At 35.4% G+C, this 18,314-nt stretch overlaps 1 protein-coding gene across 1 annotated transcript in view; it reads left to right on the top strand.

The window, feature by feature from the left end:
• GSPT1 (G1 to S phase transition 1) overlaps positions 1-18,314 on the top strand; it is a 29,395-nt gene that overhangs the window by 6,775 nt on the left and 4,306 nt on the right. Inside the window, exons 2-14 of the mRNA XM_072878047.1 lie at positions 4,970-5,017; positions 5,423-5,464; positions 6,251-6,478; positions 7,536-7,569; positions 9,057-9,134; positions 11,477-11,657; positions 12,031-12,185; positions 13,646-13,786; positions 14,541-14,634; positions 14,976-15,056; positions 16,791-16,964; positions 17,414-17,503; positions 17,855-18,023. Of these exons, the coding sequence (XP_072734148.1) occupies positions 4,970-5,017; positions 5,423-5,464; positions 6,251-6,478; positions 7,536-7,569; positions 9,057-9,134; positions 11,477-11,657; positions 12,031-12,185; positions 13,646-13,786; positions 14,541-14,634; positions 14,976-15,056; positions 16,791-16,964; positions 17,414-17,503; positions 17,855-18,023 (1,515 nt within the window). The remainder of the gene's footprint in view (positions 1-4,969; positions 5,018-5,422; positions 5,465-6,250; positions 6,479-7,535; positions 7,570-9,056; positions 9,135-11,476; positions 11,658-12,030; positions 12,186-13,645; positions 13,787-14,540; positions 14,635-14,975; positions 15,057-16,790; positions 16,965-17,413; positions 17,504-17,854; positions 18,024-18,314) is intronic.

Below are 18,314 nucleotides of genomic sequence, written 5' to 3'. Positions count from 1 at the left end.
AAGCAGGGCAGAGACAAGAAGAAAATAATTTTGGGTTTAGGTTAACTTTCAAAACAACTTCCTTAATTACAGTGAACTCCTGAAAACCTTTTCTTTCTGTATATTTTAAGATATTGAATATTAAATACTTTGTTTAGCTCTAGTGCTTATTTGTGCTTAAAGTAATTTTTTTGTGTTTTTTTTGCTAACTAAGAATCTCTTGAGATTTTTTTTATTCTGATTCTCATGCTCTGTGTGTTTGACTCGGGCCTTTATTTTTTACTCTGGTGTAATTCCCTTTATGCTTTTGTTTCAAAAAAAAAAAGGGGGGGGGGGCAAACATCTCTTACGTAATTCATGAAAACTGTGGAGAGTATGTGACTATTGTGTAGATATGTACTGAACTCAGGTATTCAAATCAGACACATGAAAAGGTGATGGGAATCCTAAGGTGGGTGTTGTGCATCTCTTCACTGTCAGCCTTCCAGGAATTCCTGTGAAGGAACTTAATGCCTGCAGTGGAGGAGCAACAACAAACTTGCTGTACAGACCATCTAAGTTTTGTAGATAGGACACTTCTTTCAAACTGAATTTGCCTTTTTTTTCCTTTCTTTCTTTTTTTTTTAATCTCTCTTTATGCTCTGTTGTGGAAACAGTTTCATTAACCCCCCAGTCTACCTCAATTGTCAGGTGCCAGTACTGTCTAGGTTTTTATCACTCCAGCAGCAGAGCAGGGAGCTGCGAGTGCTGCCATGCATAGCAACAAATTACAGCCTCTCATCAATTCTGCAAAGGCATTTTCATTGTGGCTCAGGTAACTGCTTCTGAGGAGTTACCGGTTAACCACTGAACAGTATCTGCTTGTGTGGAGACATCTCTCAGCTTATTCTGTGCATCTGGTAAATACTGCAGTTTACGTAAAGATAGAAGTTGTCAGTACTGCTTAGCACTGTAATACTGTATTTTAACTGCAGTTCTTCTAATATTGATTCCCAGTTTACCAGCTATACCTGTTCTATATATGAAAATCTTGTTTCATTCTAATACAAATTTAATTATATAACAATTTTCTATTGTTTCTGTACAAGCATTCTAAACTGTTAACACTGTGAAGTTCCTGGCTTATACTGTTTTAAAACAGTATTTTCAGAGGTTGAGTGGTAACTTTTAATTCATTCTGCCTGTGCAGCTTTGGTTATTGTACAACAAAAATGCATGCAAGTACAATACTTGATGCAATACGCAACAAACTGTGTGAATGAAAGAGCCAGAGTGGATTCTTGCAGTATTTCCTTAGGACATTAGCTGTATTTTAAAGAGACCAATTGCCATGTTTTAAAAGTTGTGCAATTTTGGACTCTTTAGTGGGAGCATGCATATTCCTTCAGTGAATTTCACATTTAAAAAAAAAAATTTAACGTATTCAGACAAGACTCTGAATTATATAATGCCCTTGTCTGACGGTCTACCAGTAGATAAATGCAGCATGTGTATCCATTTTTGCCTTTAGCGTTGACAACAAAAATATTCCAAAAAATGCCCTAGGGCTCTGATGTTCAAGAGGACTAAAGATAAACCACTCACCTCATGTAATACAGTGAATAAGGTTGCAACAACAGTTCTTGACTTATGGTTTGAGGAGAGATGGAGTATGGAGGATGCTATGTAAAATCTAATTGTTGTTTATCGTGTGTAAATCCAAGAATTTGAAGCATTACTTAAAGATTCGGCATCATTTAAGACATGTTCTGACTTTAAAACCAGATTCATACAAACTACATTTTGAATCCCTCTCATATGACAAGGTTCCTATCTGAATGATTTTTACAGATGAGGATCTAGAATTTTCAAGCTGAACTTGACATGTGTTACAGATTTTTCTAATTTGTGTTTAATTTGCTGTATGTGATCTTTTTACAATAATAATAAACTATGTTAACCATAAATGTTGTTAGTTGCTTTCCTGACTTACACAAAGTTTTTCATTTTGTGTTTTCTGTATCTACTTCAATGTTTTGGAGAGATCAGGATAAGTTACAAGGGCTACTTAGAACCTTTCTCAGTTTCCCTCATCTTTAAAGGTATTTTGTTACAATGACTCTCTCTATCTCATGGGCAAAATAAGCAAGGTTACTGCAGTTCACTGAATTTGTCCAAACATTTTGCCACGGGGCAGTGCAGAGTTTGGACTTCTCATGTCCTAATCCAGTATAGGTAGTAAGCCTATCTCAACTAGATTCAGAATTGTCATCTCCTTCTTATGTGATCCAAAGATTCCCTAGGTGTTTCAGAACTGAAACTTAAAGGTGAAATGTTTTTCCTTGAATTACTGAGATTGCCTCTCTGTCCTCTCTGCCACACCACTAGTAGTGCTCTTCTACCCAGCTGATAATGTTGCTTCAGAGTGATGATCCACCCAAAAGCTGGTAGGTTCTTCGCTAGTTCAGTTTTTGGTCAGACCAGCTCTCTTTGTGGAGCTTCAATAGTTACACATGCACTAGGGCTGACACGAGAGAAGAGATAACAAAGAGCAAAATGCAGCAACCCAGTGGTCTAAGAAGCAGTAGGACTATAACCTTCTTTTCAGGTGATTGTCTTAAAGGCATACTTTGGGCAATCTGTTCATTTCCACACAGAGCAAATTATAAATCTGACCCTTTAAAGTCAGACTTTTCTCTTGTATATTTGTTTGCAATGTACCAGTGCCTGAAATAACCTGACACAACCTGAAACTGTTTATCAGAAGTAAACAATTACTGAGAGAGTTTATTTTTATCACTTAAAGCCTGTTCTTTTTGAAAGTAAGATTATTTATTTATTTTTCACTGGTTTCTTTTCATTTTTCTTTCTTTTCATTGGTTTCTTTACAATGAATTTTTTTAGAGAGTGGTTTGTATTCCTTTTCTGCTTTGAAGGAAAAGTGTGTGTTTCATGTAATTCAGTGTCCTCTTTCAAAGCAGGTTTGTCACTTGTGTACCAAAGTGACAATAATTTAATAAGTGGCTGTGGTCATAACTGAATATCTGTTGCCCCTTGATTGTGTGTTATTAGTACTGTTTAGGATCTGTACACAAACTGTCTTATTGATTTTCATGTCTGCTAGACTTGTACAAATAGACCTTTTTAAGTTAACAGTTTCCTACCTCCCCTCTGTTATTTGTGAAGAAACTTCTTTTTCCTGTCTGTATGCCTGCTGTATTACAGACCAGAAAGTAAAAACTGAGTTTATTATGAATGCTGTTGATTGACAATGTGTATTTCTAAGGAATTAAATAGCTCTTCAACCACTTGTAGAGCTTCTCTTTCAAGGCAAGTGCATAAATACTGTCATTTAATACATTTTTCATTATGGACAAACTTCAGGAGTGATATCAAAAGCTTGTTAAAATGATCTTGTAATGAAAATATTTATGCATCCCAACCATAGTATGTGTAAAATAGCCAACAATCTTCTGGTGTGTTACAAAATGAAGGCTTTAGGTTCATACCTAGGTTCTGTGCCACCTGCTTATCACTCATAAATGGGCTGATTTGAGTCTTTTCCAGCTCTCAAGTGGGAGTAATATATCATTTCTTACAAGGAATCTCAAGGTATTCTATTCTTATGCTTTTACTTACTATATTAAATAATTCTCTTAAAGTTCTCTTCCTGTGGTTTTGGGACCCTGGAGTGCAGATCACATATGATATAACACAGGAGTGTAGGGAATCTCACTGAGAACAGTTTCCTCTTCTGTGTTGCTGTGGCCCCTCCACTGCTGCTGGTCATTGGGTGTTGTGCTGTGACCCACATTCACCCTGCCTGCAAGCTTTGTCCTCTGGCCCTCTTCCAGCTTTTGCAGCACTGCTCCGGTTTGTAGAAGTCTGCAGCAAATACGCAAACAGTGCGAAAGCAAAGAGGCTTAGAATCAGGTCCTTCTCTGTATGTTTTTGTTCTTTTGAGGGGATTTGTTTCATCTTTAGGTCCCGTCATGCATATAGAGCAAGTAATGCTATAAGATCTGTGTTTTTATAATGGGATTGAAGGAGAGCTGGAGGTTATGAATTTGGTATGTGGCTGAAAAAAATAAGATAATGAACTTGTTTCAAAGAATTATGAGGTCGAATTTATACCAAGAGAAAACTAAATAGGTTAAGGTTTTAGGGATAATTATAGAAGGCTCTTGATCATGTGGAATAATACCCCAAAACATCAAGTGGTATAATTGTTAATTGGAACGTATCACTCTTAGTAGGTTTAATAGTTAGTTATATCTCAGCATATAGTTTAGTGGCATAGTTTAGTGCACGAGAGGGTTGAGTGATCTATCCAAAAAAACATACTTGTGGCTTTTATATGCACATGACTGGTGAGATTGCCCTCCGAGTTATGTGACTATATTTTGGTGTTTAAGAGGACTGGCAAGCAGGCGTATGAATGAGTTTATCATCTCTTGACCCTAATAACTACAGAAGATCTTAAGAATTTAGTCTTAATAGCTTGTTTCAATTTTCTACTCAATGCTTATGTGAAATTGAGGTGCAATAGCATTGTAGGTATGCGTATAAGCTGAAGCTGGCAGAACCTTTCCGTACAGTTGTGACACCACACACGCATTGTTTCTTTGGATGCAATGAAGCTGGTTTGACAGTTTTAAACACTGGTTAGATAACACTTAAAATAGCCAGCATGCCCAAAAAGGATGGGCAGGTAAAATACTATGTATAGAAAAATTGCTTTCTATAAAACTTGCTTTAAGTGTATCTTTCCATGTGAGGAGAAAAAATTTAACTATTTTTAGAACTGGTGTATTATTTTCACAACTTTTAGGCAGTGTTCTTTAGAAGTATTTGTGCTTGGAGGCTATATTTAGTACTGTTTTCAGGGAGGGGGGTGTTTTTTCTTAAATACACTTCTTGCAATAAAGTTTGGAGATGGTCTTTTATGCCTAAGCGTGGAAATTGGTTACATCAGTGTATTTTACAAGTTAAACTTCTTTTTTCTCTGCAGGAGCACCTGTAGAGACCTCTCCAGAGGAGCAGACAGCCTCTTGTGAAGGTAATTGCTTTTGTGTTCTGATGGTATGCAACGCAGCTCCGTTAAACATGATTTTTAAAAAATTATTGCAAAGAATCTCTTTATAAAAAATATCTATGAACCTTTTCCAATCATCATTCTCTTTATCCTCATACTACTGTTGTAAGGCAGTGTGGTTATCTGTGGTTATTTCCAATTTTGTAGCCAGTTGAGCAAGGCACATAAAGACCCGAGTGGTTTATTGAAGGTCATAAAGCTTGCATGTAGCAGATTTTTAAGAAATTGAGTCTGTATATTAAACACCAGTGGTAAGTGCCCAAACATCTGAACTATCCTTTTAAATTTAGTCACTCTGTTTTTCTTTGTTCTTGATATTATCATGGCAAATAAGTGTCCTTAATGATTCCTTTCTCCCCCCCCCCCCAGGTTCAAATGCTGCTGTTAACATGGAAATTTCAGAATCTGTTGGTAAGATGAGAATTGTTCCGTTTCCCTATGATAGTGCTATAAAATACTACTATAGCGCTTTTGCTGAATCATTGCAAACAAAATTGAAGCATTTCAACGCTTATTGAGCCTCAACCTTCAACCTTATTGAGCCTTTGCATTTTTGGTCCTTACTAATTTTCGTTGTGTCTTTATACTTAGATGAGGAAAGAGGTAACCGAACACTAGTATACATTAACAGGTGCAATTGGATTACTTGGACACCGAAAGGGCATCAGTGCTTTATTAAAAAATAATTTCATATTACAAAATCCCATTAATATGTGTGAAATGGCAATTAACAAAATGTTAAAGTGATCAGTAATATGAGCAATTGGAACATGGAAATTGTATCTTTCTCCTTGTATTTGTATGGCTTTTGAGAGAACTTAAACCATTATCCCTCTCCTTTTTTTTTTTCTAAACATATGGTAGCGTGTGTCTGGCTGTGGATTCAGGCCAGCACGATGGTCTAAGTGGATCTTCAGATCTGGGTTTTCCTTGTAAAATTGTTGCCTTGTTAAAACAGAAGTCTCTTAATCCCTGTGAATCATAGTTTTCTCATGTCAGCATGCAAGCTAGTTCGAAAGTTCCTGGTAATAATCATTTGAGAAACAAGCAGCAGTTGCCCATTTTTATATAGGAAGACATTAACAGACTGGATAGTTGAAGTCTCTTGATTGCATCTTTAGGGCAGGGGCTTTTCTCCGTAGTCATTGGTTTTAATTTCATTATTTATTTAAATGTATCTAACTGGTTGATTTTTAGTGGAAAATGGAGAGACAGAAATGTCCCCAGAAGATTCGTGGGACCACAAAGAAGAAACAAGCGAAGCAGAGCTAGGAGGTGGTCCTGCAGGGGATGCAGGGCCTTCTGAAGAAAGCGCTCAGGAAATGATGGAAGAGGAGGAGGAAATACCGAAACCAAAATCTGTTGTAGCACCACCAGGTGCTCCTAAAAAAGAGCATGTAAATGTAGTATTCATTGGGCACGTAGGTAAGTTTTAAGTGAATGTGAAGTAATTGGATTTTTGTGTTGTATATTATCTAGAACTCAGAGGATTAGAAATTAATCCTGCTCTTTGTAGGGATGTATGTATTCACCATGTCTTGAGGTTAATAGGAGCATTCATTCTAACGAAGCTGCTCTGGAAAAATTAAAAAACTTAAAGAAGGTCTTTCAGGGTAGAGTGCCAAGGATAGAGTGCCTGTGTTCTCTTGGACACAACAGTGTCTGCGTTCATGACTTCTCAAGTACCTGCTGTATTGAGTGCTTAAGTGACATATCTGTGTTTATGATCCAAAGAACAAAATCGGAAAGCGGTGATCCTTTTCTGCTTGTTTTAAATATTTTTGGAGGGTTCTCATGAATTGTTATTAAATTCAAAAATTGTTACTCAAAATATTAAAAATTGTAGAGCTATAAACAAGATATGAACATAATTCAGGGTTAAAAGAAGCATTTATAGCAAAATGTCCCAATTGAATAGTTTCAACAAGCTTCAGAAAAAACCTTAAGTGGCGTCAAAAGTACAGAAGAATTACTGAATCACGAGTTTTACAGTAAATTCTGTGTTTACATTTGTATAGTCTCTTATCACCTTAAAAGTACTGTGACTTAGTCCTCGGGTAAATTCAGAATGGACTCACACAAAGTAAAGAGGCAGTGGACAGAGGTACATCCCAGTATTGAAGAGCAGCCTACAGAAGTCAGGGACAAGGGAGAAAGGAAGCAGGGAAAGGGCTTTTGCAAGAGCATCCCACACTCTTAACCCACGTTTTTGCTGGATCACTGCTTGTTGAGGGCTTTTTTTGTTATGGATAATGCCACGTTTATATGTATGAAAACAGAATTTTTAAAATTCAGTGTAATTGAATTGACAATTAATTATTGTGGAAACAAGGCAAGCTGAGAGATGCTTCAAAAAACTTAGATTACAATTAAAAAATATATCTTTGGAAATAAATTAGATGACCTTGTTCATAATTGTTTCCTTCTTTTTCTAGGATTTTCTTTTAAATTGTGAATGACTTAATTTTTTTTTTTTTTTTAGATGCTGGCAAGTCAACTATTGGAGGACAAATAATGTAAGGAAAATCTTAAATAAAATTCTTAGATTTGCTGTTCTTGTGAATTTAAAATACATTAAGTAAAATGAGTAATATTTTCTTTATGGTTTTAATCAGCATAGATTAATATTTTTATAATAAAATGTTACTTTCCCTGTCAATTTAGTTACTTATTGTCTTTGGAATTTCTTAATTCCAGCAGATCTAATCTTACCGCTATAAGAGTTTCACTTACGTAATGGAAACAACTATGCAAAAGCATACATTATTAAATTTAAAAAACTGAATCCCTTTCTTAGAACATGACTCTGTTTTTCTTCATCATTTAAAAATGCTATTTGAAACTGCTTTATACCCTTTGTTAAACTTAGTCCTTTTTGTGAAGATTAAACAAAAATTTAATATCCTTATTCCCTGGTGTTAACATTGTCAGGTGTAATTTCATTTCAAAATGTGAAATTATAATAGTTACTCTTAAGTCTGTTTTAGAAATAGTATCTAGAGACTGCGGTATTTTTATGAGACAAAAGTAAATAAATGCAGCTAGATCTTACAGTTTGTAAAAAAGCAAGAAATGAAAAGTAGCACATGAAGAAATAAATGCTATCCTGCTAATGCAAAGTATTTCTATGATTTTAAAATAATATTCTCAGCAAAAGTGGGAGGTCTTTGTCTTGGCATTTTCATCTTGTTTTGTTTTGACCAAACTGGAATGTTGAAATTGTCATGCTACATTTAACCTTGTAGCTCATGCTAGAGCAAATTAGCATTTTATTATCTGGTGTGTCTGAGTATTCTCCTTGTACAAGGAGATGCCTATTCTTAACACTCCTACCACTGTGTTATATTCCTAAAGCTTTTTGCGGTCTTTCATTTTTGCAGAATATCCCTTTGTTGTAAAGGGGGGGTGGAATTGGGTGCTTGTACCAACTTTGTCATTAACTCTTTATTTACTGTTATCATTAATTTTCCTTATCGGCTAAGTAGATTACTGTTATTAGAAGATCAGGTAGAAATATCTGAGGGAAAAATATGAAAGTTTTAATATAATAAAATTGTACACTACTCGCTTCTTCTGATAACTGAAAGATCTCTCTCAAAAGATCAGTTTCCTTGTTCTGTCTAAAAAGAATGAAACAAAATATTTTTCTTTACATTTCAGAAAGGGGGTGGGGGGGGGCTGTAAAAAATTCTCCTATCACAACTTTTACTTAATTTTGGAATATTGGATTAGTCTCAGAAACGGACTTAACAGATGTAGTTCCTTTTCAAAACTTGCCTCTGCAGAACATTTTACAATTAGGCTTAAAAAAAGACATTCCTCATACTTCTGCTAAAGTGGTCAGATAATGGTGTGGCTTTTTGTGGAGAAAAAATTCCACTGCTGCTCGCATCAGACTGTTCCAGTTTTTCAAAATAATCTGTAGGGATTGTGTAAGTATTTAACTATTTGGAACTATGTTTCTGCTTATGTAAAATTGCACTTCTTTTTCCTCCCCCCCCAGGTATTTGACAGGAATGGTTGACAAAAGAACACTTGAAAAATATGAAAGAGAAGCTAAAGAAAAAAACAGAGAAACATGGTATGAACTTACTGTGACAATAATAGCATGCTTTTCTCTTTGCGCTGTCATGAAAACGGGAAACTGCTTTTTAGTCTCTGTACCTGTAGCACTGGCTTCCTGCTGGAATGGATTTCAAGCGTGAGGGGAGGAATCTCTTGTTTTCCTCCAGTAATTCTTTAACTAAAACTATACAAAACAGTGTGATTCACATTGGAACCGATTTTACTGCTCCAATGCTTTGGTAAACCTAGTTGGTAAAAAGGAATACAAGGCAGACACTTTTCTCAGGCAGCTCTTGAGGTCATCCTATCTGTATGTCTTTCACCTGTAAACAGCAGAGAGATACCTAAGGGACAGAGATTAAAGCTGTCAGTTTGGCAGACATGAGGAGAGAGCGAGTGAATAGTTTTGACTGTCACCTTATCTCATTTTTATATGAACAAAGATGGGGTCCGCAGTTCTTAAGTTTCCTCCAGGCAAGATGCTGCTGCTGTCATGTGTGCATTTTTTGTGGGCCTCTTGTTTGTTTTGGGTTTTGTTGATGTCTTTTGGTTGGTTGGTTTTTAGGTTTGTGTGTGTGTATATACAGCACATATAGCAGCCTGCATTCTCCTTCAAACAACTCCTGGAAAATTGATTTTCCTTTTGGAAGCTTTCCATTTTTGGCTGTGGTGGAGGAAAACCACAAGGTTTTGAACCACAAGGTTCAAAGGGCTCTGGAAAAGAAGCAGCTGAAGACTTCCTTAGGGGTAGAGCAGCAATGCTCTAGGGGTGGGCATTGACCTGAACTAATTGCATTATGTGTGAGAAGGGGGGCATAGAAAGGGTGACATACGTTCTTTTTATCAAGCAAGCATCATCCCCCTGTTGGGATTTGACCACAGTAATAAATAGTTCAGGACCTTCCTCAAAAACCCTGGACAGCTTGAAAAATAGATTTCCTCTTCCCCCTCCTCTTTTAGAGAGTGAGTTGCAGGAAGTGCCTCCTCGAATGCTATTTTTATTCTTTAAAATATGTCATGATACACAACAGAAAGTATGATGTAGCCCTGTGTTATTATCAAAGATCTTGTTAGCTTGCTTCATATGTTGAGAGTCTTGAAATTTGAGCAGTTTTACTTTGTGATTCAGAAAATTCTGTACTGTAGTGCAGAGTTGACACTTCAGTCAGAAATGCATCTTTCCCTAAAAAACCCTATGTGAAAAAAGGACTTGCCATCCAGCTACCACATATAAATTCCTGCCTGACTCTTGTTAGCTGAGTAAAACCTGACCTTTGGCTTGGCTGAAATCTTGCAGAAACACAGGCCATGGTGAAGATTACAATGCATAGGAGTGTGTGCACTGGTACAAACCAAAAGCCGTCTAGCATGCTATCTAGACCTTGATCAGTGACAAATAGCTACTGCCTGGGGAAGACTGTGATTATATATCCATAATTCCCAATGTTTAGTGCTTTCTCTGACTCAGGAACCTCTTGAGCTGGAAGGGACAGCTTTGTGTTTAATAGTCCCTGACGCTCCCTCCCTGATCACTGGTCAGCTGAGTTAGCAGTGTCTCTTCAGACATTAGCTTGTCTTGTATTGACTGGATAAAGATCCTTGTAAGCTGCTGTTAATGGTGAAAAATATTGGTATGTTTAGTCAGTTCAATTTAGTTATTACTACTTTTCTTAGTAAGAGTATTAATTTTTTTCCTCTCCTTTCTATTCACCAATTTTCACAAAACCTGAAGGAGCTAAATAATCTTTTTTTTTTAAATTTCCATTCATCTGCCTAACTTAAATCTAACTTGTTTGTCAGTGGCCGATGGGATAAAATATAATTAGCAGGGGACAACAGTTGATATGATCAAAGTATCAAAGATAGGGTGAATAAAGGTGGTGTCTATTTCATAGCCAACTTGTGTTTAATATGTGCAAATAAATGAGAACTATTAATAATAGTTCTCATAATATGAATATGTGCAAATCAAAGCTACTTTTTTAGTTAATTATGCTGAGAAAGAGGAATTCTTTTGTGTTTGATCTAGAGGTGTTTTTTCAAACTGAGGCAAAGCTTAAAGTATTTGAGGTTAGAACATACCTGGAGAAATCAGTAATTGAAAACTGTTTTGAGAATTGCATCCTTCTAGGTATGTGAGAGAGAGCTAGCACTGGGCACTACAGCTCATTATATATACACAAAACATTCAATAAAAAGTCACTACTGGTTTTGGAAATACTTAAGTTCAGTAATGCTGAGGTGGTTAGAATAGTTGAGCAGGAAAAAAAAAGACATTTTATGATAAACAAATCATCATACATAAACTTAGTAAAAATTAATACAAAAATAAAATATTTGGGTGGGGTTTTTTTTTAGGTACCTTTCATGGGCCTTAGACACAAACCAAGAAGAACGAGACAAAGGGAAAACGGTAGAAGTGGGTCGTGCCTATTTTGAAACTGAGAAGAAACACTTCACTATTCTAGATGCTCCTGGACATAAGAGCTTTGTTCCAAATATGATTGGTGGGGCTTCTCAAGCTGATCTTGCTGTGCTGGTAAGGACAAATCAGATTCTTTTATTTTGGATATACTGTGGAATTAAGCATTTGATTTTTATTTTTTGTTTGCTTGTTTACTCTTTTGGTTAGTTACAGTTGGCAAAATTTTCAAATCTGAAGTCTACCAAGCTGAGTGGTTTTTGGAGTAAGTTAACAGCTTCATAAAATTGTCCACACGTGTTATGTGATTTGTATATATGTCAGTGCAGAAACTAATGAGTAATATTGAGGATATACCAGTGAATTTTGAAAGCTTTTACCAGTTTTGACTACCCAAAGTTATTTTTTAATAAGGCAGTATTATCCATTGTCGATTGTTCTGTTGAGAGAATTGTAGAACTTTTTATTAAAAATGTGTATTTTTAATTAGGTTATTTCTGCAAGAAAAGGAGAGTTTGAAACTGGATTTGAGAAAGGTGGACAAACAAGAGAACATGCCATGTTAGCAAAAACAGCAGGTGTAAAACATTTAATAGTTCTTATTAATAAAATGGATGATCCAACTGTAAACTGGAGTAATGAAAGGTGAGTTTAATATCAAAAAAAATTAATCTTCTTTAAAAGATACTGAAATAAAATAATTCCTAAGTAAAGTAATTTTTTGCATCCCATTTTTGCTGAAAGAATGGTAGACTGGTGGTCTAAAGACAGAGGTTATCAAAATTACAGGAAAAACAGAAGCATAGTGTGTAGGACAGTACCTCTCAACTAAGCTTGAAGTTCCACACTGCTTTAAAACATTCACTTTCAACTGTTCGGATCTGTGCAGCCATATCTAACAAATCCATGCATTCTAACATAGTTTAATTGTTGACTTGGAAACTTTATACTGAACCTAAAAGGAAGCAACTCTGTTTTCAGTAGTTTAGTTTGCCAGATTCTTGATTGCTTGGCCACGTTTCTGCTAAACTCCTAGCGTGGATTTGGTGAGAACAGCATTATCCTGTTCACCTTATGTGTTCACCGCGTATGATTTGGAGCTGTTCTTCTATGATAAGCTGAATTGAATAAGCAAATAATATATTAAAGTCGTTCGTGATTACAGTCTGAGAAGCGGGGAGGGAGGGAATCTTGCGATTATACAGGCCAGGTAAAAATAACTAGAAAGTCAGTAGGTAATATTTAAATAACTAGTAAAAAGGATTAAGTTATTCTTTTCTGCCTTAACGCTCAAATGTTACTAAAGGGTTTTAATTTTCCTAAGTGTCAAAACTTAAGTCTTTTTTATGGCTTCTGTCACATCTTTCTTATCACCCCTTTAAGCTGGATGCTAAAAAGCATAACTTAGTCCTTCCCTAGAGATACTTGTGTAATGACGGGATACAGTTTTCTTCTACAGTGTAATAAGAAGAGTTGTCAGAGAACTTGCTGCGCTGTCAAGAATCATGAAAGTTTTTGTGGAAAGCTATGAGGGACTATGCAACCTTACAACATCAGTTTACTAAGAGAATAAGGCATGCCTGGTTGTGCTGTCTTGGTCCTGCCCCAGCCTTCTGACATTACTGAATTCAGATGAAACTGACTGAGGGGAAGAAGTGTAATAGAAATAAATAGCATTAAGTCTTAGGAAATTATGTAGGAGATTGGAGGAGACCAAGCCACCACTAAAGTAAAAGCCTTGCAGCATGACCTCAGTAGCTGTCTGCTTGGTCTGTCCTGCTATCTTGGCCTGGATCTCTTGCTTAAAAGCAGATATAGCATAGGCTGCTGCTTACCCAGCCCAGTAATTGAGGTATATGGAGAAAACTGATGATGCTTTATGGAACAGAGGAATGAGGGGAAATAGACAATACCACGTTGTGCTGGAAGATTGGGGAGAAGATGCAAATAGGCCACTAAGCTTTACTAGGTTTCCTTACTGCTCATAGAATTAACTTAACTGATTAAAATTAAATGTCTGTGGTTTTTGTTGTTTTTTTAAAGGACAGTATTATGTCATGCTGGAATAATTGAAATTTATCTTGATCTGCTTGTCATTTTAATAGATATGAGGAATGTAAAGAGAAACTGGTGCCATTTTTGAAGAAAGTTGGCTTCAATCCCAAAAAGGATATTCACTTCATGCCCTGCTCAGGACTGACTGGAGCAAACCTTAAAGAACAGTCAGAATTCTGTCCTTGGTATATGTATGTATCTTAAATTGAACAACTCAGATATTTGCTATATTTCAATAAAAGTAAATACTACAGTGAAGCTAAGAAGAAGTATAGCATGGTATATTGCAGCTGTGTTCTGAAGTGCTTAGGAAATACAATCAGGGCACCAAGAACACAGCCATGCAGTGAGCCAAATAAAAGCATTTGCTAACTGCAGAAGATTGAAGTTAGCAGACACTCTGATAGCATTAACAGTATTCTTTGGCTTTGTGAGTTTGAGTGCCATACTAGCCTTTGAATTTTCCAGGGATGCTGCAGTTGACATATTGCTAGAATGAGTAATTGTTTGATGTGATTTACTTGAAGCTGTATTGTAATTAGTGACAAGCCATGTCTCTTACTGAATGTCATGTCTTCCAATCTTGTTCATGGTAGTTCAAATGTATTAATGAAAATTATGTTTGGACCTAGCTTATGGTTTTGTATTTCCCAAACATACTGCACATCTAGCAAGATTCTCAAAGGAATAATTAATTTGTGTAAAATATGCCTGTAACGTAACTTTAAAACTACATGCGCTTCCTGGGTATTAACATGTTAGCTAGGGTAACGTGGACACTAATGACGGGATGTTATGATAGATTTAACTGTCTTAAAGGTCACTGTTCTTAATGATGACAGAATGAAAATAATTCCTTTTCGTGGACTGCATTTATCCATTCTGAGTAATTTTTGAATAGAAGGGTGCTCACGAAATTGAAACAAATGCCTTCTGCTCTTTTAGTGGATTACCATTTATTCCATACCTGGATAATTTGCCAAACTTCAACCGTTCAGTTGATGGACCAATCAGGCTGCCAATTGTGGATAAATATAAGGTACAAATTAGAATAATAGGATTGAAAGTATAAATGGACTGTTTTCAGAAAGCAGTAAATGGACTATTTACTGTATTATTAGAGGGTATCTTTTTTTTTCTTTGATATGTCTACATTTCCAACTGTAGAATAGAAGTGGGGAGGGAATTAAATAACTTTGGCATTATATGAGACTCTTAAAATTTGTAATCTTTCATGAGAACAGTTTCCGAAACATTAAGTATAGCAGTGCTAAATAGCTTCATAGGGTTAAGTAATCATACTTAGAGTTAAATCATAAATAGAGCAGACTCTTTAGAAAATTTTTTTCAGTTTTTATGTAATAATTTCTTTTTGTGAAGGATATGGGCACTGTGGTCCTTGGGAAGCTGGAGTCGGGCTCTATTTGCAAAGGACAGCAGCTTGTGATGATGCCAAACAAGGTATGGTAAGGTTTAGATATTAAAAAATGTTACTACCCTAAAAAAGAGCTTGATTCTTAAAGATATTAATTACTTTTAAATCAGAAAATTTTCTATTGCTTAGTAGAACACAACTAAGCTTTCATGTTTTACATGGGTGATGTCTCCAGGTGTGTGTGTATAGTTTACTTCCTTAGCATTCAGAACTCAGGTTGCTCTCCTTAGTAAACTCAATTGCTGGGCTACAAATCATCATAGTTTATTTGAACTGTGTTTTACTTTGCACTTGTACAGTTGGCCCACAAAACCTTTTTCCTGCTGTGGGTTAATATTGCTCAAAACTTGCCTTCTTTTTTCCCTTTTTTTTTTCCTCTTTTCCCTTCCCCAAAGGGAAATAGTAAAAACATAAAGGATGCAAACAGTACACAGTAGGTTCCAATGAAAGACCTACAGTTTGCTTTAGTTAAGAATAGGTTGTTTGTGCAGGTAGGTAGCTGTTCCGTAATGCAAGATCACTATTTGGAATCATTGTGCTGCCCCGAAGAATGTGAAAATATAAAAATGAAGGATGTGAAAACATAACTGGGGAGAGGCGGTGGATGGGAATAGTGTACTCAACTAATGGTGGTGTTTGTTTCCATTGGTTTCTTACAAAAAGGGTTTGGAAATATTGTTCTTATCTGTTCATGTCATCTTGATTTAAGCTGACACTTCTTCCAATTCTGTAGGCTGAGGTGTAGTTTCCTAGAAAATATCTCAATACTCAAATGTACAATAAATCTACAGCTTATTGAAAGTTGGTATTTCCTAATCAAAATATGTTAATTAGATTGACTTCCATGTCACCTTTCTCAAGAGCTGCTGACAATTTAAACTTAGGCAGTTTGAGATAATGTTTTTCATTTTTTAAGGTAATTTAACTGACAGTGGCTTTTTATAAAACTGCTTGACATGCATCTGACACCCATCTTATTTTGGGGTTGATTAGGAGAAATTAATAAACTGTAAATGGCTTTAACTAAACCATTACAGAATTTGTATTCAGTGGCCAATAGCCACTGCTTCTGATTTTTTTTTATCACTTTGGCAGCTAATGAGAATTGAACTAAAACTTCAGGAAGTCAGAACAATAGACCTCCTTCTGAAACTACTCCTTTTTTAACTTCTCTGCCTTTCCGATATTTATTTTCTGTTAGTATCTAGTACTGTGTAAAGATACAAAAATCAGAAGAGAGGTTACAACATATAGGAACATTAGGAAATACATTTTGGTGTTTGCTTGGAGAGCATTCATTAATATACATTTGGTATTTTTATAATCTTCTCCAGGAAATCTTGTAGAATTTTGGGATTCTAGGATTTCCTGGATTGTGTTAATATTCAGACTGTTACATTTTGAATGTAATGAGTCTATACAACAATGTGGCTTTTGCATTCTTCTTGGATAATGTGCCTCCATTGTATCTCTCATCTCTTTATAAGTTTTAAACTCATTTCACTTTGAGAAATAGTGGATATTTTTGAAACTTGCTTTCCATTGAATATATACTAGAGAATTATATATTTGATTAAATATGCTATTTTAAATATTAGTAACTCATTCAACTGTTTTAAATATTCTGAAGCTTGTCAAACCAAATGTAATGAATTTAAACTGTAATGGAATTTTATTTATTGAAATCTTGTTGTATTAAAATGATTTTGTACCAGACTAAAATATTCACAGTAGAAAACTGCATTTTTTATTTCTTTAAGCACAATGTGGAAGTTCTTGGAATCCTTTCTGATGATGTAGAAACTGATTCAGTAGCCCCAGGTGAAAATCTAAAGATCAGACTGAAGGGAATTGAAGAGGAAGAGATCCTCCCAGGATTTATTCTCTGTGATCCCAACAACCTGTGTCATTCTGGACGCACTTTTGATGCCCAGGTAGAATAACTAGCATTTAATTCCTATATAGATGGGTAAAAAGCATTAAAATATTTTGCTTGTGTTTCACCAAATCTAAAGTTCAGTAGTTTGAAGTTTCCGTTCAAATTTCTCACTATCATATGTCTAAATTGACAATAAAATATATACCTAACACTCTGACATCATTAATTTGAACTTTTAAAATATCGTTTGTTTTGAATGTAACTTCTCAGTGAAGTTTTAGATACCTATAATTGTGAAAGCAATATCGTGTCAGGCCAATTCTTCAATTTTATGCTTTCATACTATAAACAACTTAGTAGTTTATAAATTTTGTTTCTTTCACAAAAATTTGTTGTGTGTGTATTGTTCAACTATACATTTTAATATAGTTCTGTATTTGGTTATTCTCTGTTCTTTTATAATTGAAATGAGGAAAAATGCACTTATTTTCAATTGTTTTACAGATAGTGATAATTGAGCACAAATCCATTATCTGCCCAGGTTATAATGCTGTGCTGCACATCCACACCTGTATTGAAGAAGTTGAGATAACAGTAAGTTTCCTTTTAAGTTGTGATGTGAATATAGACAATCCACTTGTTGGGGTGAGGATTTCTGTAATGACGTACATCTGTAGAGCAACTAATGCAACAAAGCTCCAGCCTTGAATGGAATCTTTGTACAGTACCATAACACAACCAAAAATGGCTGTAACAGTTAGCATAAGCCTTCTGAAAAGCGTGGTAAGTCAAGATTGACTCTCTTATGCAGTAAATCTTAAAAGGTTTTTTTTATTTATTTATTTCTAAGTATTTTCTTTCTTAGACCACTTCAGTTTTGTTCGTAAAGAAAAAATAACCTTTATTTTAGCACTCACAGCTATTCATTTTTTTTTTCTTATACAGGCCTTAATCTGCTTGGTAGACAAAAAAACAGGAGAAAAAAGTAAGACACGGCCCCGTTTTGTGAAACAAGATCAAGTATGCATTGCCCGTTTAAGGACAGCAGGAACTATCTGCCTTGAGACATTCAAAGATTTCCCTCAGATGGGTCGCTTTACCTTAAGAGATGAGGGTAAGACTGCTTGATCTTACAAGTCCTCCAAAAATACAGTTACTTGAAACAGGAGATCATGCATGGTAATGAGGTATTAAAATGCTGGTATCTAGTGGAAATCGCTATCTGGGTAACAGCGGAAAAGTAAATCTAAGCAAATTGTTGTCATTGTGCAGAGTTCTTGCTAGTAACAAAAAGTGTGTTTTATTTTAGAGGAATAATGTACAGAAATGTGAAACAAAAGGTTGAATTTGAAAAATTACCAGCACCGTTTTCTTAATGCATCCTGGAATGTCCACTTACAATATG

This window comes from Ciconia boyciana, chromosome 13 (assembly GCF_034638445.1).
Source record: "Ciconia boyciana chromosome 13, ASM3463844v1, whole genome shotgun sequence".
In the NCBI taxonomy this organism is placed as follows: Eukaryota; Metazoa; Chordata; class Aves; order Ciconiiformes; family Ciconiidae; genus Ciconia; species Ciconia boyciana.
Note: the sequence above shows the minus strand (reverse complement) of the source record. Positions and strands in the feature narration are given on the sequence as shown.